Source organism: Melozone crissalis, unplaced genomic scaffold (genome assembly GCF_028551555.1).
Source record: "Melozone crissalis strain CALT ecotype California unplaced genomic scaffold, PUWL_Pcris_2 ptg000012l_1, whole genome shotgun sequence".
NCBI lineage: Eukaryota > Metazoa > Chordata > Aves > Passeriformes > Passerellidae > Melozone > Melozone crissalis.
Genome location: NW_026535790.1, coordinates 8,585,956 through 8,606,255, shown reverse-complemented (window position 1 = coordinate 8,606,255; position 20,300 = coordinate 8,585,956). Strand labels below are relative to the sequence as shown.

The following is a 20,300-nucleotide window of genomic DNA, read 5'->3' as shown; positions in this document are numbered from 1 at the left end:
CGCTGGCTTGAATCACCCAAAGGTCTCTCATTACACCAGGATAAGCAGCCAAAACGAGGACAAGGATGGGGACCCTGACAATGCCATCAGCGAGCTGCCTCCTGCCCTGCAGGACGTGTCCCCTGACAGAAGGCGCTCGTCCTCGGACACGTCTCGCTCCGCGTACAGCCTCACGCGCCGCATCTCCAGTAAGGCTCCTTCACCAGAAATGCAGTTCTTCTGGGGCAGGAAATCAAACTGTGCTGCTTGCTGTCGTGTCCCTTGGACAGGGAGCCAAGTCAAGTTGAAGGCACATTGGTTAAAAGCTCATCCTGTTCTGCAGGAGTGCAGGGGAAGGGGCCAGCCCTGTTTTTCTTGCTGAAACACAAGCGGGGTTGTTGCACGTGGACAGGGAGGGAGGAGTGCAGGCCAGCTTGTGCTCCAGCCTGGCTGATAATTGTGGGCAGGAAAAGGGGGGAAACCCCACTGTGGAGCCTGTGCACGCACACAGAATAGGAGCACCCAAAGCTGCTGAGCGCCTGTAATTGCTTTAGTGCTCTTTAGTTAACTGTGGGCTGGGCAAGGGGGAAAGCCCCACTGTGGAGCCTGTGCTGGCACTGCACAGACACAGAATAGGAGCACCCAAAACTGATGAGCCCCTGTAATTGCTTCACTGGGCTTCCTAACAATCACATTTGTGTGTTTCTCTCATTCAGGTCTGGAGTCGAGGAGGCCGAGTTCTCCACTAATTGACATCAAACCCATCGAGTTTGGAATAATTGGAGCTAAGAAAGAAATAGTTCAGCCAACTATCCTGCGAAAAACCTACACCCCAGATGACTATTTTAGAAAATTTGAACCCAGGCTGTACTCTCTTGACTCAAATAGTGATGACATGGACTCCTTGACAGATGAGGAGATCTTGTCCAAGTACCAGCTGGGCATGCTGCATTTTAGCACACAGTATGATCTGCTGCACAATTACCTAATAGTGAGAGTCATTGAGGCTAAAGATCTGCCTCCTCCAATTTCTTACGATGGCTCAAGGCAAGACATGGCTCACTCCAACCCCTATGTGAAGATCTGCCTCCTTCCTGACCAGAAGAACTCCAAGCAGACCGGAGTGAAGCGCAAAACGCAGAACCCGGTGTTTGAGGAGAGGTACACATTTGAAATCCCCTTTTTAGAAGCCCAGAGAAGAACTCTGCTTTTAACTGTAGTGGATTTTGACAAATTCTCACGCCATTGTGTTATTGGCAAAGTGTCAATGCCCTTGAGCGATGTCGACCTTGTGAAAGGTGGACACTGGTGGAAAGCCCTTGTGCCTAGTTCTCAGGTAACAGAATTTATCAGATTATTGCCACAGTTCGTCTTGCTGTTTTGGGGGTTTTTGTGTGTCTGTGTGGTTCCTTTGCCTGTTGGCAAGTAATGCTGTTTCTAATTAGTAATTGTCATCTTGTTAACGCAGCATCTGCTGGGTTGGGATTATGTGGGCCTGTGACTGGTTTTATAACTCACACTGTGAGGGAGAGGAGCTGGCTTTATAGTCACGAGCAAAGATCCTGTGTCAGCTTAAACGAGAACAACTCAAGGCTGCTCTGGAAGTCTGCACCTTTGGGCAGGTATTTCTTGTGATCTGCATCCCTTCTCAGGAATGCTGTGACCCTGTCCCACCCAGGTCGTTCCTGTGCTCTGAGAGGGAACCACTGGTGCCACTTCAGTAATGATTTGATTCAATAAAGCCAAGTAGAAGATGAAATCCACCCAGACCTGTGGCATAATGCATTAGCAATAATCTGCAAAGGAGTGGCAGACTTATTTTCATTAGATCCCTGAAGGAACTAAATTTGCCATAAATATTTGTCTGATGCAAGTGAGGTGTTGCATGCATTTTGGGCATTTCAGCCGTTCAGTGGGATGGGCAGAGGAGATCAGAGGATCTGTGTGCTTTCACCTCTGTTCAGTGGAAAGATCTGGGCTTTGCAGCACTAGTGGTATCACCCATGTAGCTAGAGGCACAGAACCCTGTGAAAAACCAAGACAAGAACATGGTGTGAACAGCATCTCAAGTGTTTTACTAAGGACGGGAAAACTGGTGTAACAAGCTTGCCTCTCCCAGTTCCTTCCCAGCTCACAAATTGCAATTTCCAAGGAGTCCTTGCTGAATTAAACCCTGTTGGATGGTTCACTTTTCCTTTGATTTTTAAGTGCTCACAGAAGAGTGCCATAGCCAGAGATTCTGGATGAAATGAGCAGTAAATCATTGGCCTCGCTGCTGTTTTACACTGTGGGTTCAAGAGTCTGATTTGGAGTGGAAATTTGTGATCAGACACTCGTGGAAGGGGAATACCCTGAGCAGTGTTTGGAAGTGAAGCCAGCTGGGCTGGAGGGGGGCTGGGAGCCCTTTCCTCTCTTGCTCAGACCTGCTGCACTCTGCAGAGGGCAGGAGGATCCGGGCCCCCGGTAACTGCAGCAGAGCCAGCTGGATTTCCTGAGACAGGAGTGTTGTGGATTACCTTCAATGGTGCTCAGGCAAGAAAGGAAAGTTTTGCAAGTTGTGCACAAGTGAAAACCCTGTGGTCCCCGAATGTGTGCCCTATGTAGGGCATATCTTTGCATCCCATTGTCCTCATGTGAGTCCCACCATGCAGTTTTGCTTCTCCCCCTGCTCCCTACTTTTGCATGATAAATACTCTTCTGTATTTTGCATCTCTTTGAGTAACATGGACTCATTCCACAGCCAATACAGACCTTGATTAGAAAAGATCATCTCTGCCTTCATGTGCCAAGCTCAGAGCCAGCTTTTCCTTTCCCCCTCTCCAAAGTTTCATTGAAAGCTGCTGCTGTTTTCAGCAATGCTGTCTGCTTCACCAGCATTCAAGATAATTTATTTATGCAGAAGTTGGCATTTCTGATATTTATAAAAGGAAAGAGAAAGACAAAACTCCATTTGAATGCACAGGCTTAAAAGCCTTTGCATTTATCCCCTTGCTATCATATGGAAGAACTTAGGCAAAAATTCCTCCACACTTTGATCAGTAAAGTGGTCCTTTCATATCTTTTTGCTGGTTTTACCTCAGCTGGCAGACTGCAACTGTAAAGGGATCAACAGTGCTTATACAGGACATCCAGGGATGATGTTTGGCATCATCTTCCCATATTTTCTCAATGATAAAATTTTTAAAGTTCGTTGAGTAGGGCATGTTTCATCCTAGTGGTGATTAAATTAATTGATCAAAGGGTTGAGGTAAATCTTGGAAGAAGTAAAACAAAGCTTATTGCTTTGAAAAAATACATTTTTATGTCTTTCAGTAACAGTGATGTTTGTGCTAGAAATTTCTGAGGGATTTTTTAATACTAGTTGGAACCTTCTGCCTGTGGAATGATAGATTTGACATGTTGACAATTTTTTTATACTTCTCACTTTTTTGCTTGATTAGCTGAGGGACAGACAGCCTTTATCAGTTCCTTGTTGGATTGAACCTGAGCCTGCTGAAGTGTGCTTTGTGTTGAGAGATGCTGATAGGCAGGGACAGAAATAAATATCTACGTGCAGTTGCAATTTATTTGGCAGAAGGCATCCTTGGATCCTGGAGAGCACCACAAACCAACCACTGTGGTGCAGTTCTGATCTTCAGGCAGGAAAATTTGCCAGTCTGGGGCTGTGACACGGAGCAGCAACTGGCAGCACCCCCAGAGCCACAGGAGAAAAGGCTGAAGCAGGTGCTTGGAAAAGAGGAACAGGAGGGAGAGAAACACAGACAGTCACAGACGTGATATGTGAAGATGAAAGACACAAAATACATGAATTTTGTTTTTTTATAGAATTTGTAGACAGAAACATCATGAGCTGGAGGGAGATGGAGGAAAGTGAATCCAGATGGCAGGAGCTTTGGGGAAGTTTTCTCTTCATCCTGGTGGGAGTGGGAGGGTGGCAGGCACTGTGAAAGAGCAGAGAAAGTGGCCAAGTGACACGAGCTAAGATGAACACCTGCTTTGCACTTGCTGTCTCCACCTGGGAGCCATGGACACAGAGTGTGCTGATAAAGGCAGGTGCCAGGTCTTGTCCCACCATCCCACTGAGCTGGAACGTGCCTTAGCACAGGGCTGTGCCAGCACCTGTGAGCTGCAGAGCTGGGGAAGGCCAGGAATCTTGTGGTGCGTGCAGTGTCAGCAGGGACAGTGAGCTTCCCCCAGGTGGGCATGGTCCAGCTTCTCCTCTGGGGGCTGCACCAAGCTCAGCTCCTGAGGCCTGTGGATGGGATGTACAGCCCCTCACTGTTGGGGGAATCTCTCCATCACAAGCTCATGGAGCTGCAGTGAGTGACAAGCAGAGCATTTCCTTGGAGTGAGGAGGTGCTGAGCAGCACTGTCCTGCAGTGGGTGCCCAGAGAGCCTGAGCACAGCTGAGCTGAGCTGTCCCCTCAGCCTGAGGAGCCAGAGCTGCAAACTGCTGGGTGCCAAGCCCCGGGCAGGAGGTTGTGCCTGCACAGAAACACTTTCTGAGCTTGGGTCTGCGTTCGGTGTTTAGGGGAATTGTGGCATTCACGTTCTCTGGAAAATCCCTTTGCCCAGGATTTTTCTTCTGGGAAGCTGAGAAGCCTCAGAGAAAAGGGAAACAACTATTATCTCATCTGCTTCTCCTGTGTTTTGCTTGTGTGTAGAATGTGTTTGGAGATTGTTTACCCACAGGTGATTGTTTAATTGGATTCTGGTGTGAATTCTTTTGACTCAATGGCCAATGAGTGCCAAGCTCATTGTTGGGACTCTGGAGAGAGTAACAAGTATTCATTATTATCTTTTTAGCATTCTCTAAGTATCCTTTCTGTATTCTTTAGTATAGTTTAGTATAGCAATCTTTAATATAACATAGTATCATAAAATATTAAATTAGCCTTCTGAGAACATGGAGCCAGATTCATCATTCCTCCCTTCGTCTGGGGGCAGCCCAAATACAAAAGGGGATTGAGCCCAAAGTGGAGGCACAGGGAGCTGCTGCCTGATGCATCATCAGAGCCAGCAGCTGAGCAGAAGGACTTCTTGTGGAAAATGTCAGTGCAGGTGTTGCCAAATCCTTTATCCTTGGTAGTTCTGGGAGGTTTTTTCTTGCAGGGTAATTATTGCTTTTCTAAAATGCTGTAGCTGCTCATGGAAAGGCTCTTGAGTCCAGTCCCCATAGGAACACTCTGCACTCCTTAAATATCCCCTGAAATGTGTGTGGCTTTGCTTAATTGCCATGAATGAAGTTGGCAGGCCTCGCTGAGCTGGGCTCACATTCGCATTTTTCGCTGCTGAAACGAATTCTGAAGCACATGTTCAGGACCCCAAGTTTTATTGACATATGATTCACTTCTCTTTTGGCAGATTTGAGTGGGCAGGAATAAATGTTTTAGACCAGCAGTAATGAGAGCTTGGAGATCATTCTGCAAAAGGAAAAAAAAAAGCCTAGTTATGGTGGGAAAATAGCATGAAGTTCCTTCTTCCCTCAAATTAAGCCGTTTTGGTAGTAGAGAGAGTGTGTGTTGGACTTGCTTTTTTAACTTCATACTATGAGTGCACTGGAATGACCTGTCAGTTGTGATGCTCAGGATGGTACAAGGTGGTTCCATGGGGCCATGTTTGCTCATCAGCTGGATAGTAAAATCACCCTGGAAGTTTTCCTGTGGCCAGTGGAGGAGATGCCCTGGGCAAAGCCTGGCAGAGGGCAGGACACCCCCACCCTGCAGGTCACTGGAGTTAGGTCACTGTGATGGATGCTTGTCCATCATGATAACAACATTTTTAGCTTTTAACCTGTGGTTTGTTTTCATATTTTGGCTTGTGTTGTTCTATCTTCTTTTATTTCACTCTGTATGTTTGTTTTTTCCTTAGTTCAGTTTCAGTGGGAATGGAACTTTTTTCCCCCTTTCCTTTTTGAGTCTCTAAAGCTCCAGCATTGAAAAATTTTTCTTCTTGACTGTTCTCCCTTTATCCTTATCTGTATTCCTGGTCACCTCACCCTTCCCCTCAGTGCTGTTCACTCCTTGCCCTTCCTGCGGAGAGCTGGGCTGCTGGAGGTGTGTTTGTGGAGGAGGAACAGAGAGGAGAGGCTGGTGGGGTCCAGGAGCAGGACCTCTCCATGGGATATGTTCTTCCCAAAGCTTTTTGCACAATAGAGGCTTTCTCATGGCAAAGACAATTTGGCTTTAGAAGGGGTTTTGTGACTCTCTTCATCCTACGTCCAGTTGGTGCCAGTTATGTAGGAAACACTGCTCTTATTCATTGTTAAGTATATTTTTTTTCTCAGGTTCTGGTCCTTAATAGCTCAACCTTCCCCAAACAATGGCTGTGTCACAGGATGCTGTAGAAAACCTGTTAAAGCAAACTGTTCTAAACCATCAGTTTCCTAATGTGCCTGGAGGTACCAACACAGAGCACCTTGAGGAGGAAAATCAATCTGAAACTTCATTAGGAGCAGTGCATGGGTGTCAGTGCTGATGCAATGTGCTCTGCTCCTGTTGGGAAGGGTTTCAGCTGCAGAATTTTGCTGGTGGTGTACCAATGCACAAGAAACAGTCTGGGGGGGCTGTGAGGAAGGAATTACCTGGTCCAAACGAGATGTGCATTAATTCAAAGCTCATCTTCCTTTGGGGGAGCCTCTTTGTGTTTCAGAGATGACAGAAAAGATTCTGGTTCAAAACTCCTGGGTTCAGCCCAGGCAGTAACTGGGGAAGGTTCTGGATCACGGGCGAGCCCGAGGCTGCAAGTCCAACCTGGCAGAGTAATACAGCCAGGAGTGAAATGTTAATCAGAGCTTCAGGAGAGCCTCAGACATCCCAGGCTCGTGTCACTCCGGCATCTCATCAAACAGGAAATTGCTTTTCCAGGGTCATCTGGGATCTCGGCACGAACTGCTCGTCATCAGCATAATAATGGCAGCTGGAATGATGCCTTAGCAGAGAGGGGCTCCTCTGCACGGCAAAACACCCAAGGCAAAACCAACACTGTAGTTTCCTGATGGACAGACCTGGGAAACACAAAATGCAGGCCCTTCCTTGCCCTGGGGTGAGCGCTGTGCCCGTGGCAGCTCTTGTGCATGGATCCATCCCCATCTCAGCCCAGCCCCTGCAGGAGCTGGAGCTTTGGGGATGCTCCAGTGGGGCAGAACAGGGTGATGATGTTTGTTCTGTTCCCCACGGGTGTCCCTGAGCACGGGCTGGAGTTAGGTCACTGTGATGGATGATTGCCCAGTGTTCCCAGCCTGGGTGACAAGGCTGTCACAGCACCAAAGGGAGCCATGGCATTGTTGGGAAAGGCACAGGGAGCTGGAACCTCCTGCCTGTGCCTCCCTGTGCCCCCTGCTCCTTGGGGCACCTGGGAATTGTCTGCTCGGTCGCTAATCACAGCAGTGACTGAGCATGGGACAGGGCAGGGACAGTGCCAGCCTTGGTGACAGCAGCCAGGCATGGCAGGGACAGTGACAGCAGCCACGGATTCCTTCTCCTGTGGCTGACATCCCATCCACTTAGCGCAAGGTACCAACATGCTCCAAACTCAGCCAGCCAGGGGGCAGCATTTGGAGCACCTTTCCCAGATCCTGTGGCTGGGCTGGAAGAAATGCATTTATACCAGCAGAGGCATTGGCTGCTGGCACTGAGAGCCTGGGAAAGGCTGAGTCACCTGCCTGGGGAGGGGAGCTCTCTGTGATCTGGGCCCCCTTTTGGAGACCCCCTTCTGGTGCTGCTGCTGCTCCTCTCTGCTGGCTCTGAGCTCACCCATCCTGCCCTGGCCTTTGGGCACAGGCTCTGTGTTCCTCCCCTCAAAATAATTGACACAAATGTGGGCACTCCTGGAGAGCTTCACAATGTGCTGTTGAGATTTGTGAGATCAGGTTTGAACTGAGACTGATTGAAGCTGCTCATAGTCTGCCTGCTGTTTTGGTGGATCACGGAATATAGCATTTTATATCTATCCTTACTCAAATTTAAGCCTAGATAGCCAAAAGGATTTTTCTAGAGGTGCTGAAATCCCTGTTAGGTCAGGTCCTACAGAGAATTAGGTCCTACCCTTAGCTGTGGAAGGCTGGGTGGGTTGGTTACGCTGTGATGGTTGCACTGAGGGGCTCCTTCCATCATCTCTGCAGGGTGATGGGACATGGTTCTGCTGCCAGTGCCCAAATGGGTGTTACAGATCCTCAGATCCTGCCTGGCACTGTCAGTGTATATCATCAGGCTTTTTTTTTTTTTTTTTAATAAATGGATCAGAAATGCAAATGAATTAGAAGCAGGGAGCTCTGCCTTACCTTGCTGAGCTCCATGGCTCCTCTCTGGCCCAGGGAAACGCCTGCAGCTCTTGGATAAGGTCAACAGGTTCCATCAATGGACAGCTCCACAAGTAATTATCCCAACTCTTAATGCAGATTTTAAGCACTCTAAGCCTGAGGTGCCTGGAAAGGGCCTCCATCACTGCCCCATGCCAGCCTGCCCCTGGCTGTGCCAGCAGTTTGGTATTTGCAGCTGGAGCTGTTTTTCTCTCCCCAGCCGGTGATAAAATCACTGAGCAGTTGCCTCATTTGCATTTCCAAATGCACCTGAATTTCTAGGAATTTAAGCCTGAATGGAACCTGACCAGCAGTGAATGCAAGCAGGTCTGGGTCTGATAATGTGGTTTATGTGTTATAAAAGATGAGCTGGGGTGGAGGGCTGCCTCGTGTGGCTCCTGCTGAGGGTGGTGGTGTGGGCACTGTGGTGCTTCCATCCTGTCCTGGTAATAGGATTAAAAATCACTGGCTGTTCTTGATGATAAACATGTCTGCAGGCTGTTCCAGCCACAGACCTGAGAGGAGCATTTTTGGGCAAAATCAAATGAGGGATGATAGTTTAAATCAATTGGATGGTGTTTAAACCACCTGGGAAGTGAGACTCTGGGATCCTTGTGTTGTGCCACCCCAGGGCACCAGGGTGTGTGTGGCTATGTGAGTACTGTGTGTGTGTTGGGGAGTGTCTTTCTGATGGAAAGAACTTAAAACATCATGTATTGGCCAGCACTGTGATGTGGGAGCTGGCCCAGGTTGATGGAGGAGAGGTTCCTTCTGGGTGAGGCAGGAATAATGTAGCGACAAAAGAAAATGCATGTGGTAAATGTGGGTGTGGGTGATGTGCAGTCACAGTGTGACCCACAAGCTGCTGTGACAAAGGGAATTTGAGTTAAGGAATCAGATGCTTTTCGTGGCTGGGTTTCCCAGCCTCAGTTTCCCTCAGGCACTGATTGATGTCTGTGCCAGGGGCTGTGCCTCTGTGCTGGCTCACCCATTGCACCTGGTTCTGTGGGTCAGTTCAGGCTATGGCTGTTCTGAGAACCTTTTACTGTCTACCCACAGTCTCTGGTTTCTGTAATCTCATATTTGGGGCATCAGTAAAGACATTTAAGCCTTTTGTTATGATTGCAAATCACTGCAGCTCCTTTTCCTCTTGGGATGGGCTCTGACACCTGACCTGGGTTGGTTTGGGACTGTTTGGGACGGAGCACCAGCTCTGCACTCCTGCAAGGCCCTGGCACTGGGCAGTTGGATCAATCCCTGCCTGCTGTGTCCAGCCTCCAGAGTGTTTCAGTGTGGGCATTCTGCATCCAGCAGTAGGAGCCTCTCAGAGCCATGGCAAGGGGCAGAGGTTATTTCAAACCCTCACACCTGAGGAGCAGTGATGTGGGCTCTCCAGCTCTTTAATTACTAATTTTAAGCATCATTAAGGAAAAGGAGCAGGAGTGATGGCAGAACAGCAGTGTGGCTGTGGCCATGGGGCAGGCAGGGGGCAGCAAGGGCACAGCCAGGCTGGGCCAAGGGGATCTGAGCTGTGACCCAGGGGTGCTTTAACCACTGCAGGTCTGAGCTCCCCAGGTGCCTGCTGTGCTATGGGGGCTGGGGAGGAAAGATAATGTCTTCTCCAGTAGGTCTGTGTGTGCACCTTGGTAAGATCAGAACTGCCTGGAGCCATTAAAAATGGAGCACTGACCTTGTGCCCCTCTCTCCTCTTTGCCTGGCACCTGGGGAGCTGGTGAAGGAATGGTGTCTGGAGAAAGATCTCCTTTTGGGGATAGTTCCTTTCTTGTTTCCACTTAGCTCAAGGTAGCAACAGATGGTTCCTGGTTGCAGTTCAGAGCGTGACTAAAATTCATTTTTCAGGCACTTAGACAAATGGGATTTATTTAATTTCTCTCCCTTCTCTTCCCCTCTGAGCTGTGTTCTAAATCTTCACATTCTCTTTTCCCTGCAGAATGAAGTGGAGCTGGGAGAGCTGCTGTTGTCACTGAACTACCTACCCAGTGCAGGAAGGCTGAACGTGGACATCATTAGAGCAAAACAGCTGCTTCAGACAGACATGAGCCAAGGTTCAGGTAAAGGGCAGTGCATTTCTCACATTACTCATGCTCAGATTATATGTGCCTCTAAAGCAGAGCAGTGAGGCTGCAGTTTGTGGGGGACCCAGGGGGATTTGATGCTCAGTTCCTGTTTGTACAAGGCTCTGGATTCTGAGTCCCTCTTGTATGTATAGACAACAATAGTGAAAGTATTTGAGCACTTTCTCTGGGGTACAGTGGAGGGCTTGCCAAATTTAAAGTAAAGGCAGAGGTGAGGAGCCAGGAGCTTTGGTCTCCCTGTGCTGTGTGAGGCAGCCCCTGGGCACTGCTCCCTGATGGAGTTTTGGTCCCTTTGGGCTGGGCTGTGAGAGGCAGCCCCTGTTCCCTGCTGGCCCTGGCCACTCTGCCTGGAGCTGCTTGGTGCCTCTGTGCTCAGGTGGTCTCCCCGCGTTCCTGCCCCAGCCTCTGCTGCTGCCAGAATCTTGGCATTTCCCAAAAAGAGCAGCATGTCAAGGCTGACATTAGCTGTGGTTTTGGCAGGGACTGTTTTTAATCTGGCTGCCTGATTTTGTGCCCACTGCAGTCTCTGGGAGCAGCACAAGTCCCAGCCCTTTCCAAAGGCCATTTCCCAGCTCAGTCCATCCCTGTGGTGAGCGGGGCTGCTGACTCTTGATCCCATAACACAGGGCCTGTGCTTTGTGCTCTTTGCCAGATCCCTTTGTGAAAATCCAGCTTGTTCACGGATTGAAGTTGACAAAAACCAAGAAGACCTCCTGCATGCGGGGCACAATAGACCCCTTCTACAACGAGTCCTTCAGCTTCAAGGTCCCACAGGAGGAGCTGGAGAATGCCAGCCTGGTGTTCACAGGTCAGTGTGGTGCTGCTGGCAGCAGCTGTGGGTGTGCAGGGCTCTGCCTGTCCCATCCTGGGGGGTTAATGGGCACTCTGTGCTCTGCAGAAGCTGTGCCAGCACTGCCAGCCTGGTTTGACTGGAAATGGGCAGAGGAAGAGGAGGAGCATTAATTGCCCTTCTCAGGGCACCCAGCCTGGGCACAGAGTCAGACCTGAGCAGAATGAGAGGACAGAAGTGAACAGTCACAGAGCCCAAGCACTGGCAAAATAACTTCTGGTACTTGCTGTGGTTTGCTGGTGAGAAGGGGCACCCACAGGTGCTCCACAGTGAACTTCAGCTGTTCTGTGAGCAGGCCTTGCTCATGCCTTTGTTTCTGAAGGGCTGGCACTGTGTGCCAAGCCCTGCATGGCACAGCTGAGATGGACCCAGGTGCAGCCCACAGAGCCTGGGGCCACGGGCAGGCTCAGAGCTGACCTTGGCTCTGGCAGCACTGGAGGTGCTGGCTGGGGTAGGAATTTCTATTTTGAAGCAGTTTCTGCATCTCCTGTATTTGTTCCTGAGGCATGAAGGCAGGCAGGAGAGCAGGAGGGGCAGAGCACAGGGCTGCTGTCCCAGGCCAGGGTCCTGCTGGGGCTGGTGGCATTCTCTGCCCTTTCCCACCCTGAAAGCCTTGAGCAGGGCTGCAGGGACCCCTCCCATGCCATGGCTGCTCCCCCTTTGGAGCTCAGGCACGACCAGGAGCAGGCTCAGAGGGGCTGGCTGGTGGGGCCCACACTCTCCTACCACACTGGGCTCTCATGCTTCACAAACACTTCTTCTGACAACTTCCCATCATATCTTTTGGTGAAAAGAATCTGCTTCTGAAAGGATGTATTTTGAAGCATTTTTTAATTTTACTTTTCACGTGGAAGATACAGGTGTCAAAGCTGGTTCAAGGAGCCTTATTCCAACACATTAATTTGTTTTCAAACATGTTAGAACAAAAAGTGATGCTGATTAGCAGCTTAAATGTTGCCCTTCATGCTCAGAAATTTCCTCAGCAGAACACCAGTAATTAATCACTGCTTGGCATGCATGTCAGCCTGCCTGCACCTTGCATGTGCAGGGATGGGTTTGCTCCTGGAGCTCCCATCAGGTGCTGCTGTGACAGGCCTGAGTCACTCCCTGTGCTGTCCCCTTTGCTGCTGGCAGCAGAACAGGCAGAGAGAGCAGGGCTGTGCCCTTGGAGGGTGAGGGGAGCAGTGCTGCTCAGCACAGTGCATGGAGCCAGGATTGATGGAGGCTCTCTGGGTGTTTTTCCCTGTGCAGAGGGGAGTATTCCCAGGGAGCCAATGGGAACCTGGCTGATTCATCACCCTGTGTCACACAGCACTGAGCCTCTGAGTGGGGCTTCATTTTCTGAGTGACATACTGCTTGCTGTGAGTTTGCAATAAATAATCCCAGGCCAGAAATGTCCCCAGCAGCTCCACAGCTGGGAAGGAACGTGCAGAGCTCTGGGAGGACCAGTGTGTCACAGACATATTTTATGAAAATTCCTTCTGCTAGGATCTTTTTCTCCTGAGAAGCTTCAGCTTCTCCATGTTTTGCTGCTTTGGAATGTGATTTGGAGAATTGTTTACCCAGAACGTGAAATTGTTTTTACCTGATGATCAATGACAGCCACCTGTGTTGAGGCTGTGGGCAGTCACAAGATTTTATTATCATTCAATTCCTTTCCTTGCAAGCCTTCTGATGAAATCCTTTCTTCTATTCTTTTAGTAAGTTTTAATATATAATTATCTTTTAATATAATATATATAATAAAATAATAAATCAGCCTTCTGAAGCGTGGAGTCAGGATTCTCATCTCTCCCCTTGTCCTGGGACCCCTGTGAACACCCCATACCAGTGGGACCAGGTTCCCCTGGCCTGAGGGGTGTGGGGCAGGGTGGGCACAGCCCTGCCTGGGCTGGGGCTTGTGCTGTGCCTGGGACACTCTGGTGTGAGTGTGGGGTTGGTGTGGCCAGCAGAGCTGGGGCCGGGGTGCTGGTTGTGTTTTTGTGTGTACAGCCCTCTGCTGGGTCAGTGCCTGCACTGTCTGCCACAGGAACCTCTGATCAGGGCACGTGGTGATGGTGAGGATGCTGAGCCACGTTCAGTGTCCATCCCAGTGACAGAGTGGCTCCTGATGGTGCTGGGGCTGTGTCCCCAGTTTATTGCTGTGTGCATCTGTGGGCTCTGCTGACATGAGTTTCTGAAGGTCTGGGGTTGTGGTGTTCCCCACAGAGCTCCCTCTTGGCACCTCACAGTATTATTCAGCTTAAGGGCTCGTCAAGGGCTTTGGGATCCTCTGTTAAAAGATAATCAGGAACAAATGTTTGGCAGTATGAGTATCTTGCAATGTGAGCTCTCTATTTTGCATCTCAGCATAGCAGGGGCGTAGTTTTGTTTTGGTTTTTTAACTTAGGTGCTTTGGGGCTCTTTTTTGCTGCAGTGATGGTTCTTTCTGTTGTGTGTTTTGTTTGGAATTGTTTCTTATTTCTTTTCTCCTCTAATCCATGTCTCTAGTCCATTAGGTCAGTTAATTAAATTTGCTGTTGAGTCAAAGTCCAATTGAAAAGCAAAATAATCCTGCTTCAAGGGTGGATGATGATGCTTTGAATGGAGAGAAGAGAGAGCTGTAAAAGCAGCCATGGGAGCCAGAAGTGAGCATGTCTTCAATAATTTAAAGGAACCTTTATTGTGGCTTTGTGTTTTGGCCCCAGTTTCCAGCTGTCTTTACATTGGCTTGGCTTCATGGAAAGCCCTGGAGCTGTGCCAGTTCCCATCAGCTGGGGCTCCTGCTCCCCTGGGGCTGGACACTGCACAGCAAGGCACCATCCACACTAAGTGAGATGAATTTTGTTTTCCCCCCTGCGTGTTTTTCTCCTGTGCATTCTGGATCCAGCTGTCTGTGTTCAGGGCATCTGGTGTGGGTTTCTCCACCCTTTGCTGTGAGTTACCCAGGGTTGTGAGTGCAGACAGATGGTAAAGCACCATCCCTGCTCTCCTGGAGGTGCTCTGCAGAGCTGGACTCCACACCAGGCTCAGGGCTGAAGCACAGCTGGGTTTGGAGAGGGCTCTGGTGCTCCAAGATGATGTCCCCAGGCACAGCTCTGTGTTAGCCAGGACTGGTTGGGCTGGATCTTTGGTTTTTCCTCCTCCTCCTCAGGCACACAAGGATTCAATATTGTCAGTTATTGGCATTTACAGACCAAAATGCTTCTCCTTCCACCCTGGTGCAGGACGCCCTGTCCCAGCTGTTCCTGCCTTCCCTCTGCTCCTTCCTCAGAGGATGCTGGGGCTGTCACTGACCCACAGTCCCAGGCCAGTGCCCAAAATGAGGTGGGATCAGCTCTGGTGGAAATGTCCTCTCCAGGAAAAGCATCCAGGGTCAGGATTGCTGCTGCGAGTGTTGTCTGTCACAGCTCCTCCCCAAAGAGGCTGAAACCAGGAAAGCCACCGCACTTATAACAAGTCTGATGTCCTGACCAAAAAAAAAAAAAGAAAAAAGAGTGAGGCAACAGCTGGTGGAGAGGATGTTTGATTTTCATTTACTTCATCAAACAGGTTGTCTAGGTAATGAGCAGCCATTTACATGTTGTAACAGAAATGCACTCTTTTGGGTGGTTCATTTTTGCACTTTCTGGGGTTTTTTTGGCAACCTGACACAAATCCCCCATCTCCTGCCTGAGTGCAGGCAAGTCATGGTCACCTCCTGCAGGGAAATGGGGCAGGCTCTGAAAGGTGGGGTGTTCTCCTAAGCATGAGAACAAACCTGTGAGCAAAGGTGTTGCTGTGTCTGATGGCAAGGGGAAGGTGGAGTTTGACCCTGACAGCAGCACTGGCAGCTGCTGCCAAGATCAATTCCATGAAGAAAAAAGAATATTTGAGATGAAGTGCAGCCTGTGTGCTGGGAGGGCTGGATGGGCACCCAGAGGCCCTGTGCTCTCCCCACTGGGGGATTTGGGGCTGTGCAGTGAATCTCAGTCTGTCAGAAAGCTGGGGCTGTGCAGCAGGAAGGCAGAGCTGAAACCTGAGCCCTGTAGCATTTTGTTAATGATTATAATGTTGTCAATAACAATCATCAGCAATGCTGTTTGCTCTGCAGTAAAGCCCAGATGGCCCAATAAAAACCAGCAGCACTCCAGGGCAAACTGTGTCTCAGTGACTCCTCAGCATCTTCTCATCACTTACCATTAAAAAAACAACCTTCAGCACTCACAGGGAGGGGATGTTTGTCTCCCCCAGGTCCTTGTGGTGGCTGTGTGTCTTTCTCCATTTAAATGAGCTGTTGGAATGTTTGCATGGCAGGATCTCAGGGCTTCTTACACAGGCAGAGCCCCCAAAGAGGGAGAAATCATCTCCATGCAACTGTAGAGGGAAAATCTGCTTTTCTTTCTGGCCTGGCTGGAGGGGCAGCTGGGCTGGGACAGCCCTGGGGCTGAGGGAGAGCAGCAGCGGGGCTGATCCTGCTGCTCCATCCCTGTCTGGAAGGGAGCCATGGCTCCAGCAGGGCAGGATGCTCTGCCTGGGACAGAGGGAAGCAGGCTGGGCAGGGAGTGCTTGTTGGTGGAGGGATTGACCCAAAATGTGTGACCTGCACTGGTGACATCTTAACAGTCACTGCTGCCTCGGGGTGCAGCTCATGGGCACTCTGTCTTCTGGTAGGATTTGCTGGTACTCCTCACTGTTAAATATGTTTTAAAAATTGGCAATGTCTCTGTTTTCTGTAAATATTTAGGACCCATTTTCCCATTTTATTTATTTTTTTTAGTATTTTTGTTCCCGAGAGTGTTGAGACTCTGCTGAGCTGTACCTGTGGTTTCAGTGGCTGCAGCAGAGGAGCCCTGGCAATGCTGTCAGCCCCCTCTGTGCCCCAAGTGCTGCAATGTGTGTCCTCAGACCCCTGCACAACTTTATTCCAGGGCTCTAATTAACTTCCAGTTAATTAAAATAACAGGTTGCTGTTCAGTAGCAATATACCTGGTTCCTCTGTTGGCTTATTTGCAGTTGGCCTTTAGGAAAATATGGGGACCATTTAATGAAGTTTGTATTTTGAAAGGGGAAGAAAAAGTAACTCTTGGTGTGTATTGATAATGATGCAGTTCTGGATATTGGGTGCTTTCACTGAAATGCTTTCTCTATGAAGCAATGCTGCCTGTTTCAGCAGGATGCAGAGCTAGTGGGGCTTTTCAGTGGTGTTTTCTTAATTAACAGACTGATTTCCAAATGTCCCAATCAGCTGAGCAGGTTGAAAGTTTATAAAGTTTTTGTCCTGAGGCTTCTGCAGAAATGTATCTGAATTCAGATTTCCCTGGCTATGTGGAAGTGTGACCTGGAGATGCCAGCATCACCTCTGCTTGCAGGGATGGAAACCACCGTGTCTGGAGTCACCACACATCTGCAGTTTGACTTGCCCATCTCTCCTTTCTCCTCTTGCTTTTGCTTTCCCACATGAGAACCCAACAAACATTCAGGCACTTTGTCTTTTGCACACAGATATAGGGAAGAAATCTCTAATATATGAGTCAAATTAAATTGTTTTCTTCCCATGCAGAAATGCAGGAGGGAGATTTGGTTTCTCTTTTGAAATACTATCATAACATCTCTTAGATGGAAGGATAATTAGACAACTCACTGCTAGAAAATTGTTTCTTGTCATCTATTAGCTATGTCTTTTGCAAGTATTGGACTGTCTGTATATTTCCCATATCTAGAGCTCAGAAGCAAAATGTAATCCCTGACTAAATCTGTGTAATCCTATTTTAGCCAAAGGAGAAAAAATGGAAAAAACTCACTGATGTCAGCACTGTGTTTTCTGGGATTTATACCTGTTTAATTTAGATCAGAATTTGGCCTTTGTGTGTGGTGTTATAAAACGCTCCATCCATTCATGCAGCAGCCACCATATGGTCCTTGCCCAGGTCTGGGGAGGGCAGGGAGCCCCTGGCTGGTGCCTCCTGCCCCCAGGCCTTGCTGCAGCTCTGGTGGCCCCACAAGATGGCCCAGCAGGTCCTGGGAGAGGGACCTGGGGAGATGCAGGGCAGGGGAGATCCCTGAGGCCCAGCAGAGCCCCTTCACAGCATCTCTTTGTGCATTTCCAGATGTCCCAATCCCCTTTGGGAGGAGAAGGGGCCCCACTGCTCTGCATTTCAGCCTCTCTGTCCTTGCTGGGCTCCATGGAGGTGCTGCTGGAGCAGGGGACAGCACAGGGGCAGGCAGAGATGCTGGATGGGGTCCTGCAGGCCCAGTCCTGTTTGGAGGCACTCAGGGAAGATGCTCTGGAATGAGTTTGGCTTTTTGCAGCAGACTGACTGCTTTAACAAGGAGGAGTGAAATGCCATTAATCAGGGTGAGAGCAACAAGATGCTGACCCTTCCTGACCCGATCTGTTGCTTGCTTAGGAGGCAAAATTAGATTCATCAAGTCTCCTGACTTAGTTAATAAATGTACTGCATCTGATGTGGCAGCAACTGCCTGTCCTGGAGCTCTCTGGAATCTTTTGAGAATCTTTTTCTCCTAAGGAAAGGAGCAAGCCCTCCTCCCTCCAGGCTGATGATAGGTGCTTGCTCCTTTTGCCAGGCCTCTTAATTTAAGCAGTGCCATGGCTCTGCTGCCCTCAGCCCTTCATCTTGTTTGGCTCACACTGCAGTGAAAGGAATTGTTCAAACCCCTTACAGGGCCATAATCTGCCTGTGTATCAAAGGAAGAAAAGTCTGGGTGGCAGGAGCTGCTGTGGCAGCAGAGCAGTGTCTGCAAATGGAATGTCTGTGCCTGTCTCAGGAGATGGATGGTGCAGGCAGAGGCTGCCTCTCCTGCATGGCTGTCCCTGCCTGTGTCTGCAGGTGCTGTGTGGCTCTGGTGTTGTCAATGTGTTTTGTTGGAGCTGGGGTTTATAGTGCAGAGAATTAAGATGCAGTTTTACAAAAGGGGGAATTGGAAGTGGCAAAAGGCAGCCACAGACACTCCTTTTCAGTATCCTCTGGGCTGTTGCAATAGATGATCCCAGCCCATTATTCCAGTGTAATGATGAGGTAATTTCATGAGGTGTCATCCCTGCTGCCCTTGAGCTCTGCAGGACACACTTGTGCATTCACACTTCCCCTGGATCCCTGCGTCTGCTCCAGGATTTCCCCTCCCTGTGTGAGAGCAGGCTGTGACTGGCACACTCCTGGTTTGGGGTGCATGTGCAGGGAGGAGCTCCCTGTCCCTGGGGGAGGTTTCCAGAGGGTCTCTTGCTGTGGCACTGTCCCCTGGGGCAGCATCTGGGCCTGTGTGTGGTCATGAACTCCAGCAGTGCCAGTTCCCTCTGGAGCTGGGCAGGTGCAGCCACTGCAGGGGAAGGCTGGAAAGAGTTTAATGTGCCCATCAGACCCTGGTGGAGATCAAACTGATAAATGGGAAACCACGGCATCTTCTCCCGTGCTTTTCTCTCCTCTCTACTAAATATGCCAGGCCATGCTGGAGGAGCAAGGGCAGGGTTTGGGCCATGCCTGTGACCTTCTCGGTGTGCATCATTAGCCTAGCTGCTGCTGCTCCTCCTAGCACCTCTTTGTGCTAAACAGCCTTTGAGCATTGATGTCAAGCAGTTCAGGAGCAGCTTTCAGTCCTACTTAACCTGGCAGCTCTGCCCCACTGGCTGAGGCAGGGCTGGGCACAGAAGGGCTGGGCACAGAAGGGCTGGGCACTGGCTGCTGGGCACAGAAAGGGCTGGGCACTGGCTGCTGGGCACAGAAAGGGCTGGACATTGGCTCCTGGCTGCTGGACACTGGCCCCTGGGCACAGAAAGGGGCACTGGCTCCTGCCTGCCTGAATGGGCAGGTGTGTGAAGGAGGCACTTTGTGAGAGCTCACCAAGGGTTGAGGCTGAGTGGGAAGTGCTGAAGTGCTGGTGGGTCAGTGCCAGCAGGGATGTGGTTCTGCCAGAGACCACACAGTCCCAGGAGATCCGTGTGCTCAGGGGGACTCTGCCCCTCAGCTGCCCGTGTACAGCCTTGGGCATGGTTTTGCTGGTTTTTCTCTGAGTTACATGTTTTAGTTGCACTGCAGGTGATGGTGCAGGTGGCTGCAGAGGGGTGAATTGTTGGTGTGGAGCTCTCCACGCTGACATTCCCTGCTGGTGCTGCGGGACAGGCAGCAGTGAGGCGCTGTGTGGCTGTACAGGGCAGAGCAGCACGCCCAGAACTGCTGAGGAATTGCTCAGGAATTGCTGAGGAACTGCTGAGTAGCTGCAGAGTAACTGCCCAGCACACCTGGCAGAGCAGAGTTTGCAGGAGATGCAGATGTTTCACGGCCCCAGCTGCAAGGCTCAGGCGTGTCCCCATCCTGTAAATGATACTGATAGCCTTGAAGTTACCTTAAGGAAATTTTCTTAGTTAATGTTCCTCCCTGGCCATTCCCAGGATGCTGATGTGGTCAGTCAGAGGATGAATGATTTTCTGAAATGCCAGATTAAATCCTGTTATTGCATGTGACTCACGGATGATGATGATTTGCAGTCATGCTCTGCACAAGGGCTCAGTGTGCAGTTCTCAGTGTACAGGGGAAGGTGAGAGGCATTTTGGCTGGGTCTGGTGCCAGGGCTGATGCCACCCAGGCAGCCTCATGGCTTAATTACACAGTGAAAACAACTGACTGGCCAAAAGTGATTCCCTGTGGCTGAGGCTGGTGGGAGACAAGGGCAAGCTCAGGCAGATGCTGGAGCTCCAATGGCCACTGCATCCCCTGGGCAGCAGCTCTGGGCTGTGCAGTGCCCTCAGCCAGGCTGGGGGCTCAGCCTTCCCTCTGTGCAGGAGCCCTGAAGGGGACAAGGGCCCTGACCCCAAAGGAACAGTTCAGTGGCACCCAGGCCCCCATCAGTGGGATACGGATCATTTAGGAACGCTGCATCAATAAGTTCATAACGTGAAAATGTTTTATTTACATCATGTACCTTGTCCTCAATGATTCAACCCTTTTAATGGATATAAGTAAAGGTGATTTGCTTCTGTATTTCAGCACTTCTGCTATAAAGAATGTCTTTTTAAGAAGCCTTTCTGTTTCCAAATGTGTCCTTCTGAAGAGCAGCTGCAGAAAGAATTGGTTTGACCTCTGCTTCTTTAATTGCTTTTTG

At 49.9% G+C, this 20,300-nt stretch overlaps 1 protein-coding gene across 1 annotated transcript in view; it reads left to right on the top strand.

The window, feature by feature from the left end:
• SYT17 (synaptotagmin 17) overlaps positions 1 to 20,300 on the top strand; it is a 34,810-nt gene that overhangs the window by 10,035 nt on the left and 4,475 nt on the right. The window contains exons 4-7 of the mRNA XM_054270869.1: positions 40 to 188; positions 696 to 1,315; positions 10,230 to 10,350; positions 11,027 to 11,182. Coding sequence (XP_054126844.1) covers positions 40 to 188; positions 696 to 1,315; positions 10,230 to 10,350; positions 11,027 to 11,182 — 1,046 coding nt within the window. The remainder of the gene's footprint in view (positions 1 to 39; positions 189 to 695; positions 1,316 to 10,229; positions 10,351 to 11,026; positions 11,183 to 20,300) is intronic.